The 10,969-nt window shown below is 37.0% G+C and overlaps 1 protein-coding gene across 1 annotated transcript; it reads left to right on the forward strand.

The window, feature by feature from the left end:
* The first annotated feature begins 2,401 nt into the window (after window positions 1–2,401).
* Window positions 2,402–10,819, forward strand: LOC132155874 (peroxisomal membrane protein PEX16). The gene is made up of 11 exons (XM_059564625.1): window positions 2,402–2,649; window positions 3,344–3,379; window positions 3,503–3,579; window positions 5,184–5,317; window positions 5,738–5,838; window positions 6,748–6,828; window positions 6,911–7,060; window positions 8,646–8,718; window positions 8,815–8,934; window positions 9,821–9,885; window positions 9,982–10,819. The coding sequence occupies exons 1-11, from the start codon at window positions 2,523–2,525 to the stop codon at window positions 10,038–10,040; spliced, it is 1,023 nt and encodes a 340-aa protein (XP_059420608.1). The 5' UTR covers window positions 2,402–2,522; the 3' UTR covers window positions 10,041–10,819.
* Window positions 10,820–10,969: the final 150 nt, after the last annotated feature.

Raw genomic sequence — 10,969 nt, forward strand, 5'->3', positions numbered from 1 at the left:
TCTCTGAGCTCATCTTCTGTCATCATTGTATGCATTCGTAGCACATTATTGGCCAACCGGGAAAACTGACGTTTCGCTGATGTCCTTGCGGTCTTTAGCTGCTCTAACAGTAATGAATCAGCCATTTCAAATCACAGCAACAGTGCGGGAACAGTCTTTATTTGTCTCTTTGGACACGTGTAGTCACTTTTCTGGTCCTTCTCCAGTCTTCAGTGACGGTTTTTCACTGTCAAGTTTTGATCTATCTCTTGTGCAATTCGCCACTTGAAAAGGACAATCCCTTCACATGAAGCTTTTAACTGGATTTCACTCAATAAACAGCCCTGGGAACAGTTGTTTGTCTTTTATTTACCATTCCTTGATAGCGGTAAACAGGTGAAAAACCTCAAAAGAGATGACAAATACAAGTTATTATTTGAGTTGACAGCCAAATTAAACAATTCTTCACATTCACCTCAGATAAACACAATAAATGTCATTTTAAAATACAAGGTTTCCACTTTTAAGCAGTATTTTCATAGTAAAGAATTATTCTAAACCATCATTGTAGCCACACAACAAAACAATCAATTGGTATTTTAATTTTCAGAATTTTCTTATCTTTTAACCAAGTATCTTTAGCCAAATAAATTTTAGACTATACATTTTTAACTGGATGAAGAACTTGGTTTATTAAGATTTCTACAAAGTTTAAATTGCCTTTAACCATTTCAAACACATTCTTTGTCAAACAATGAATTTGGCTTTTCTTACTTTTCCTTTATACCCCACAAACAACATTTGAATTTACAAATACCACTGCAAAAAAGTCCTATCAAAATCAACAAGGGTTAAGAATTTGTGTTTTCCAGAGTACCATTAGCACTGCACTGCTTAAGTCAGTCTAGCCAAACATGGCCAATATGGCGCTTACCGGCTGTCCTTCACAGTATTGTTTTGGCTTTGGCTTGGTCTTGCACAGTCACCTTGATGACAAAGATGGTTTCCTTGGTCTTGTGGTGCTTTAAATGCTCCTTTCACTGCGGTCTAAAGACAACAACAGAGCCAGGTACTGGCACGCTCAGATTACCTGGAAGATTTGTTCCACCTGGTTCACCACTGATTGAAGGAGGAGGAGTTTCACCACTGAGGAGCTCCCAGGCAGTTTGTCAGCACCCCTTTTTCACTTTCCTGATGTTATCCTCTTTCATCCATCAGCTGATCTAATGGTCTATATGCCTTCTGTCCATCTCTAGATTCCCAGCAATGCCAGCATTCTGTTGTTCTGCCAATAAACACGGGCCACACTCCGGTGATGCTTGAACCTAATTGTGAGTTTTCGCAGCCTCTAGTGTTCAGTTATTAACATAAAGTGAGAAATGGATCATCAACCTTTTAAAGAAATGAAAGTGGATTGCTTCTATAAACGCATATAATCAATTAATTCCAGTTCATTTGAAAGCGCTGATTATGGTTGTGGGGTATATTTAACTTTTGGGTCATGCATCTAGAGGTTTTGTAATCCCTGTCTGCGCTGTTGACCCATTGAAGAGGTTTTAAAAAGATTAGCGGTTCAAAGAGAGAACATGTTCAGACAAGCATACTGCTTAGTGAACCCGTAAAACAAACTTCTGTTTTCTTAAAAATATAATGTGATACAGTTTGTATCATGAAATGATAAACATTTCAATTCAAAATGATAGTACTCAGTACCATATTCATGATAGTACTCAGTGTGGTATGCTCTTTTGTCAGCATATTTTGTAGCAGATCATAAGGGTATTTCATGCATATTCTGAACACCGCAATTGTTCCTGCAAAAATTACACAAATAAATAAATTCTACAAAAATAATGTGGTGAAATCCAAAATACCAGTTAATTATATATATATATATATATATATATATATATATACACACACACACTACTACTACTACTACTACTACTACTATGCAAAAGGCCATTAGCATTTTCACCACCAACAAAAAATGGTCTTAAGTCAGTTATTTCTATCTTTTGTTGTAGCATAGTGTGTCAATAAATATCAGTTTACATTTCCAAACTGGTATTACTATCCTTGTGGGAACATAACATACGGAATAACACGTCCACATATCCTTCCCGCATTCCCATCAAGGGTGCAAAAATGTCTAGGAATTTTAAAGCCTATTTTTCCTGCTGCTCCAGAGTGATTACACGGGTCAGGTGATTGGCATTGATTTAAAAAATAAAACACGTATTTTGCAGTGTTCCAGCCATCATGCTATTGAGAATGCCAACAGCCACCGTTCTCCGGGTATATAGACATATTTAAGCACACTTATGTCTGTTCATCTTCAATAACCAATTTGAATGGATGCATTACAAACGCAAGAGAAAATAGAATTTAAGCAGGTTACTGCGACTTTAAATGTCGCGCACGCTCGCTCAAAGTACAGGAAGTGGTGTCAGAGGAAGCCGTCTGCATTCGCGGAAGTGGTGTTCTCCGTGTGTTTCCTGTGGTGTGTTGTGTGTGATTGGGAATTTATTAATTTGGCTGTGATGTCGGTGCTTTACATGGATAAATTAAGTCGTATTTATGAGCGCTATCAGGAGTATGTGAGGTCGAACCCAGCAGCCGCGTCTCACGTGGAGAGCGCAGTCCGCGCGCTGAGTTACCTGATCGCAGGTGAGAAAGTCTGCGTCTCAAAGTGAAAGTAAACTTAATCACTCACATCTTATACAACAGTGTCCTGCAACACTAAACTTAGATCTATGTTTATTCAGTATGCACATTTCTGTATTATGTTGTTATCTTCTGTGTCTGGTCTGGTTAACGTTACTTGTTTTTTTTTTTTTTCAACAACATCCATATAAAATGTATGCGGGAGGTGGATTTTTGCATGCATTGTTTTTGCAGTTTTCATACATTTCTTACGTTACACGTACAAATATTTCATGTAGCCTAATTAGCATGGCATTGTAAAAGCCACATGGCTGTCACTGTTTATTGTGCAGTGAGTTCTTTATTAGTTTGGACACACCTACACATTTTTTATCATTAGCTACTGTTCACATTTTAGAAAAAACAAATAAATAAACAAAAATGAAAACTTCGAAATAACTTAAACTGAAGTATTGAATCTTTACACTGACTAGTCATTGCAATAATCACACTCTTTTAGCTAATTAGGTGGCAAGACCAATACAAATTACCCCCCCCCCCCAAAAAAAAAAAATATATATTATTTTTTTTAAATACAAGTGCAAGAAAGGTCTGCTCTCTAAAAAGTATTTATTCAATACTTTAACTGAATTTATCACTCCATTGCAAGCTTTCATTATTTTGATATTATATAAAGTTATGACTTCTCTCATTACAGGTCGCTTCTCAGACTCTCATGAGATCTCAGAGTTGGGTAGGATTCACTGCTTTATGTCATCTTCTTTTGTATTAATGTTGTATGTGTTTGTATTAATCTGAGAGCATGTCTCTCTATGAATTCTGCTGGGAATTATGTGTTTCTCACTTTGATTTGCAGTCTACTCAGCATCTAACCTTCTAGTGCTGCTGAACGATGGTATCTTGAGGAAGAATCTCTCTCGGACATTGCCTATGGTAAATACTTTTTTTTTTTATCTTATACTATTAGTAAATGCTTATTTGTTTCATTTTCCACTTCCTTACAGGCATTGTTATGCTCTTGTGCCTTTAGGAAGCACTATCTTCACTGACACAAAAAATAAAACCTTGTATTGCATCATGCAAACAATTAGACTGAAATGATCAGGGACTTATTTCAAAGTAAACTTCAACCACTCTTTGACATCAGAAAACTTCCATTTAGCATAGTTTGAAATGCTATTTTTAAGGTAGAGAGTTCTGACAGTTACTTTATGTTTTCATGGTACATCAAGCTCTTTTATCTATTAAAAGGTCCAGGAAACATGGAGCTGTTTTTCCATAAGATGACCCATTCTTTCTCTTTTAATTCCAAGGACTGATATGTGCATGTGCAGTTGGCATGGCAACCACCATAAAATTATCTACGAATGAGAGTTTTCTATTGTGAAACTTTAGAGACAGCACAGTCTGTTTCTGCTTCAAGAGAGATGATTCAACGTTGTGGCAAGCTTTATGTGTTCAAAGTCACAGCCTGCTGCTTTCTTTGACTGCACATCATCAAAAAATTTATTTTGTCCCAACTCTGTCACTGTTCTGCAACAGACTTGTTGTTATCCACCTTTTTGTCCCGTTGATGGCGGCCTCTTATTGCTCAAAACGGCTTTGAAATGGGCTGTATGTGAAAATGCGTCTGACCCCCTGCAGACAAACACACTCAATTTTTGGGAGCAAGCACAGTTTACAAAGCTCCTTCATTGTTTTTTCCTTTTATGTTTGTGCTTGTGAAACATATTTATCTTTACTTTCAGAGTGGCTTAGCATGGGGACAGGAAGAATGAGTTTGCATTTACAGCTTTGGGCATTTGAGCCATGAGCTTAATGGAGCTCCTCAAAGGCTGTTTGACTTTATATTGAGTGATAGTTCAACTAGTCTCCAGCCAGACTAAACGGCATAAAGTCTAGTCCTCATTGAAGCTTATTCTAGCCAAGAACTGCCATTTAGACTAAAATAGACCATCTGACTGATATGTAAAGGGCCCAATCACAGTTTATATCAGAAATGTACTGATCAGGTTTTTTCTGCCCCTGATCCAGTCCGAGTCATTGAATATTACGGTTCTGCTGATGCTGATCCCATACTTGTATTTTCCACTTGCTTGGTGCACACATTAACTACAGACTGTGTGGTCACAATTAAGAAATAATACACTTCTTGAAGTGTCAGTCAAGTCCAAAGCAAGATGCAACCATAGCAATGCGTTATGACAAGATGTCCCAGACAGTCTGACGGCAGAACCAAGTAAACTGTAAGTAAATGACTTGATCAAATACAATAAACACAGAAGCTGGATCGTGTGTGTAATGCACTAGAACAGACCTCATTGGTTCTCGCATGCACATTTGAGCATCATCTTCTCATCATTAAATTAGGTTATGAAGGTGATGACTGAGGTTACAATACGGCTAACCTCTTTCATTTTGATTGAAGCATTCAGAATAATATTGAACATTTCAAATATTGAACAAATTGAATATGTTTTGTCCTGATCTTATGCTTCTCTATCTCTATCTATCACTGTGTGTGTGTTTGTGTGTAGACTCTCTCTCAGCAGAGACTGTTAACCTGGTTGTCTGTACTGGAGTATGTGGAGGTTTTCACTGAGATGGGGGCTGCCAAGCTGTGGGGAGAAGCTGGACGCTGGCTAGTTATTGTTCTTATTCAGATTGCCAAGTAAGAAACCTGTTTGAGTATACTTAACATATCCTTACATATATCCTCATGTAGTTTCATGTAGTTTCAAACCTGTATGATTTTGTTCTGTAGGACATAAAGGAGATGTTTTGAAGAATGTTCTGGGTGCTCTTTTCTATACGGTTAAAGTGAATGCAGGCGTTCACAATAAAAGATGGGCACAAAAGCGCAAGGGCAAAATAAAAGTCCATATGACTCCTGCATCATTTTCTAAGATTACACAATAGCTTTGTGTGAATAACACAACCAAGTTGTTGTTTTTTTTTAATCTTCCCCTCTGCTGTAGCTTTCAGTGATGACTCTGCTGTCATGTTCAGTTGAACTAATAGTTAAGCTGATAATCATTGCAGTATTTTAATATCTGATTTCCCATTTTTCCATTCTCTCTTGTGTTTTTAGAGCGATCCTGCGTTGTCTTTTGCTTTTCTGGTACAAATCAGGCATCCAGACGTCACCTCCTATAATTCCTCTGGACAGGGATTCTCAGCTCTGTAGTCAAGGTGAGATGTCATCGAGAAGAATCACAAGTGTATTCATATTTGAAAAGAGGTTTGCAAAAATAACTAGAAAACAAACAATGGAATGTTGTCTTAATTAAGCCTTTTCTGAAAGTTTAACCCTCTGGTGTTCTGGTCATTTTAGACCGAAAAATTTTACTTTTTTTGTATGATCTTTGATCATGTCTAAAATGGATTTTAAAATATGCATTTTTTTATGTACATATAAATGGTGCATATACATATTAAGTTAAGTGAAAAAAGAGTTTGGAGATCATGCCTTCATTATTTGTAACTAGATTTTTTTTTATTGATAAAATCACACATCACCTTTAGTGATCTTGGCTACTGCATGTTCCTGTAGCTCAAACAGTAGAGTCAGAATCTAGCAATGCCAAGGTCATGGGTTTGTTTCCCAAAGAACGAAGAAGTGATTAAATGTATACCTTCAATGCAATGTAAGTCTCTTTGAATAGTCTGCCAAATGCATAAATGTAATTATACTAACACAAAGGTTTCAAACTCAGAAGTCAAAGTTAATGTATTGCTTTTTTTCCACTGCATGACAGGAAGTGAAACAAACCAAAGTGTCTCTGGAAACCACCATGCAGGACATTTAGCAAAGTCACAACAAACAATTAACGCACAGCAATATGTACAAAAACATTCCCACTGATGACAATAAATAAACACTGTGTGAGACAATAAGTACAGTATATGGCCTGTGCAGATAAGCTGTGATTGTGTAGTTCGGTTGAGCCAGAGCCCGTGGAGTTTCTGCGAAGTGCCCTTAAAGCGAGGCATCGGGAGACTCAAAAGGAACTTTCTGTCCCTGCAATCAATGTGCTGTGCATTCTTTATGTGGAAAAGTGATTTCCTGTGCACTGCTCATACAATGATCTCCCTTCACAGAGAACAATGCAGAAGAAGATGATGGGGACACTTCTTTCGTGGGCCAGCGTTCAGGAAGAGTGGTGAGACCACTGGGAAGCGGTAAGACTTGACGATACAAACCCAGTGTACCAAAAAGTTCTGTCGATGGAAAGTTATATTGTGTCCCTTTTTTTTTTCCTAGCACCATCGTTACAGTCTCGTCTTTGGGGTCTCCCTCGGAAAAACACAAAAAATAGGAATCGAGAAGAGGAGCTTCACTCAAGCCCCACACCTCTGGGTCTGCAGGAAACCATCGCAGAATCCCTGTACATCGCAAGACCGCTTGTTCATTGTATCCTTTCTGCTAATTTTCTGTTTTATGACAATTGTCACAATATCAGTGGGATATTATCCTAGGATAGCCATAATAGTTCATTATTCTCAAGGGTGTAGGAACAATCTGAAAACTCCGATAAGTGGGAGTCAGCTATAATACGTTTTAGGGAGAGAACAATGCACTTTGAGTGAGTTGAAAATCGTTAAGAATATGTGATGATTCAAGTCGTTAAAATGTTAAATGAATAGCGATCACATTTGTGGGTGGGGGTTTATATGAATGGATCTCTGAGGAGATCTACTAATAGTTTAGATGGTATTTTCTTTTCATTTTGCCTTTGTATAAAGCATATCAAAGTAATATTTATAAGCCCAGTGGTAACCAAGAAAACACTCTATTGCTGCTGTTCCATAAGCGCCACCTGCTGTCAGAGAGAGACTTTTGCATTTTTATTCAGCCTGTCCGCTGTTTGTTTCGTTCAGATGTGTAGTATAATTTAACAAAGCTAAAGTCAGAACATTCTGTTTTTCCTACAAATTTGAAATGATACTGTCTAATTTAAATAATAATTTGTTTGGATTGTGATTAAAATACAGTGTTTGCCTCTAATTTTAAATATACAAGAGCACAGGCAAAGCCTTAGTTTGAGATTTCAGAGAGATTACTTTCATTTGTATTTATTATTTGTTTTAAAATATCGTTTAATTATTTGACATTTCAGTTTTGCAAAGTAATGTGCAGCATTTTGTCTGAGAAATAATAAAAGGACATTTTGTCTTAAAACTCATTTGTTCAAGAAATTGTGAGAAAATCGTATCGTGAAATCAGTATCATGAACATCACATTGTGAGTTGAGTGAATCATTACATCCCTAATAAGTTTACTTGCATCTTTTTCTTCACAACATGGTCAAACAAACTCTTAAAATAAAATGAAATACAATGATTATTTAAAAAAAAAAAAGTAATAATAATGTTCTAGTGCAGTGATTCTCAACTATTTTGTCTCCAAGGCCTCCTATTGTCCAAAACAATGTTTGAAGGTCAACGCTTCTAGTTTCTGTAAATAGATTTCCGGATTCCAGGAGTTTTAAGAGTTGAATGTTTTTCAAGGTTCCCACTCTTTTTAACCAGTGACTTTATGTAGATTTTTTTAATCGTGAATTACTGGTTAAGGATTAAGGATATGGATTTTTCCCAATAAAATATTTAGTAGCTTTGTAATTATGCCAAAATGTGTGTTTATTATGAAATCCCTTTGAAGTTTTAAGATGTCATTGGGTTACCTCCTATATCCAGGTTTTCCAAGTTGCTTAGGGGGGTGAATTAATATGAGAAATATCTTGATTTTTACTTTTAGCTTATCATATAAGTCATATTGAGGCCTCCTTAGAAGTTTGCTTGATGCCATAACCATTCAATAGAGTCTACCATGAATGTTCTGATCTGAAATGTATATGAAAATCAAACTAACCAATTTTTTTTTTTCCTGAAATTTGAAGACGAAATAGCTGGATGACACCCAGCCCAAGTTGATACGATTTTTTTTATTTTTAAGTCATTTAAACATTTTGCCATCCATTACCCTTAACATTTGCTAGTGGCCAGTCTTGGGATTTGCAGAAAACGTTCCTGGAAACCTTGGATCATCTCTGGTCTCTTAGAGATAACCAGGTACAGAGTGCTTTGCTTCTCTCTTTCTCTCTCTCTCTCAGTCCTCAGTCTGTCTCTGAAGATTTAAAGTTCAGTCTGATGCTGCTTTCTGTACAGTTTCAGTTTGTTGAGCGACTTCAAGACGCTGAACCGCAGAGAGAGGGCTGAGATGAGGAGACGGGCCTTCCTTCTCCTCTACTACCTGCTCCGCTCCCCCTTCTATGACCGATATTCTGAGTCAGTGTCTCTTTCATTGCATCTGTTGCATTAGTGTAGTCTTCTCATGTGATGCACTTCTGGTATTTTTATGTTCAAATCCTTAAGTTTAAAATAGTTCATGCAATATGAATATTTGCTAAAAATGTACAGTACTCACTCTCAGGCCATCTAAGATGTAGATGAGTTTGTTTCTTCATCAGAAGAGATTTGGAAAAATTAAGCGTTACATCACTTGCTCGCCAGTGGATCCTCTGTAGTGAATGGGTGCCGTCAGAATGAGAGTCCAAACAGCTGATAAAAACATCACAATAATCCATCAATTGATGAAGCTGCATGTCAGTTAGAATTTTAAACTATTGTTTCTGGGCAAAATTCAAGTCATAATATTTGCTCTCTCCGGTGAAAAAGTTCTGTAGTCTGAATCAGGAGAGAAATACACACAGGCAGATCAAGCAGTGAATCCTCCTTTTCATTGGAGAGCGCAATTATGGATTACAGACTGGTATTTTTCGGCAGAAGCAACTGTTTTAAGTTAAAATGCCTTATTGTATTTGTTTATTGCAAACACAACTTTTCTCTTCACAAGGCTGGAGTGGTGTGGATTATTGTGATGTTTTTATCAGATGCTTAGACTGTCATTCTGACGGCACCCAATTACTGCAGAGGATCCATTGGTGAGCAAGTGATGGAGTGCTACATTTCTCAGAATCTGTCCCAACACAGAAACAATCTCAACTTATCAGTTACAGTTTGCACCTGCCAGACAATAAAATCTCCTGGCATTTTCTCCAGAAAATATACAAATTGAGTTTTACAAAATATCTATTTAGATTTAACAATGCACAGTTTTATTGCGTAATGGTACTTTTTGTTCCCAGATCTAATGTCTCTTTTATACTCGCAGGACGAAGATCCTTTTCCTCCTTCACTTTTTGGCAGATTATGTTCCCGGAGTCGGTTTGGTTGCACGTAAGTGCTGTATCCATCTCACACAACGGATGTTCAATGCTGTCACACTAAAAGCTCTTGAGTTATGTGCTGACAGGATTTTTCCTGTCCTCTCAGGTCCGCTGATGGAGTACTTGCCCATTTGGCAGAAGATCTACTTTTATAACTGGGGTTGACCTGAAAGTGAATCGTTCACAGGACAGCGGCGCCCAAATGTTAGAAGAATGAGAGGAAGCCATTTAGAGGATGCGACAGCGACACAAGGACTCAAATCACACCTGTGCCAGAACATTACCACATTTATTGAGGAGTTTAGCAGTCAGGGAGTCACAGATACACTGCTGGCATATGAGAATATATATCTGGATAATTTTCGAATGCGGTTTTGTTTATCTTTTAGCTCTTACAATTTTATGCATCTGAGCCTTTTTTTGTGCACTTTTAAACATCTGTTATCTTGTTAAACTTCAAGCTCTCCTGTACCATAATCTATCCCTCAGCACGAATGCCTTCCTTTTAATTTAGATGTTTATTTCCAAGGAGGATAGTTTTATTGAACACAATAATCAACTGGCTGAAATGAAGTCAATTAGACAGATGTTTTGTTTTTTGTTTGTTCTGTTTTGTGCCTCAGATGAGATGAAGCTGAATGTGATACTTTTAATTGCAGCTACAGTTGGTCATTAAATGGAATGGTCTATCAAATATAAAGGTCCCCCATCATTTCACAGGACTCCAATGAGGCTTTTGTTTCTAAAGCAACATTATGAGCGTGTTTTTTCACTGTGTGTGAAATAAACTCATTCGAGTCTGTTTTAAAACCCATCATTAATTTGATTGAAAGACCTGAAGCAAAAATTTAAAGCATGCCGGTTTTAAAATGCTGAAAGTGTAAAATTGGATAATTGGTTTTGTATATACTTATATGCATTTAATAAATCTTTAAATAATACAAGGCCTCATGTGTTTTCTACCAGAGAGCAGAATTTATAATGCTGCTATGAACTGCTCGTACATCTGAGACATAACTCAAGGTCTGATCTCACAATGTTTTCATTCAGCTTTTCAAATCAATGTTTGAATTAAACATAAATGTGATTTATGT

Source organism: Carassius carassius, chromosome 13 (genome assembly GCF_963082965.1).
Source record: "Carassius carassius chromosome 13, fCarCar2.1, whole genome shotgun sequence".
NCBI classification, from domain to species: domain Eukaryota; kingdom Metazoa; phylum Chordata; class Actinopteri; order Cypriniformes; family Cyprinidae; genus Carassius; species Carassius carassius.

Coding starts and splice junctions, on each gene's coding strand:
- LOC132155874 (XM_059564625.1), top strand. CDS start 2,523: ATGTCGGTGCTTTACATGGATAAATTAAGTCGTATTTATGAGCGCTAT. Junction 6,829..6,910: donor GGTGAGACCACTGGGAAGCG/GTAAGACTTGAC, acceptor TTTTTTTCCTAG/CACCATCGTTACAGTCTCGT. Junction 8,719..8,814: donor GGTCTCTTAGAGATAACCAG/GTACAGAGTGCT, acceptor CTTTCTGTACAG/TTTCAGTTTGTTGAGCGACT.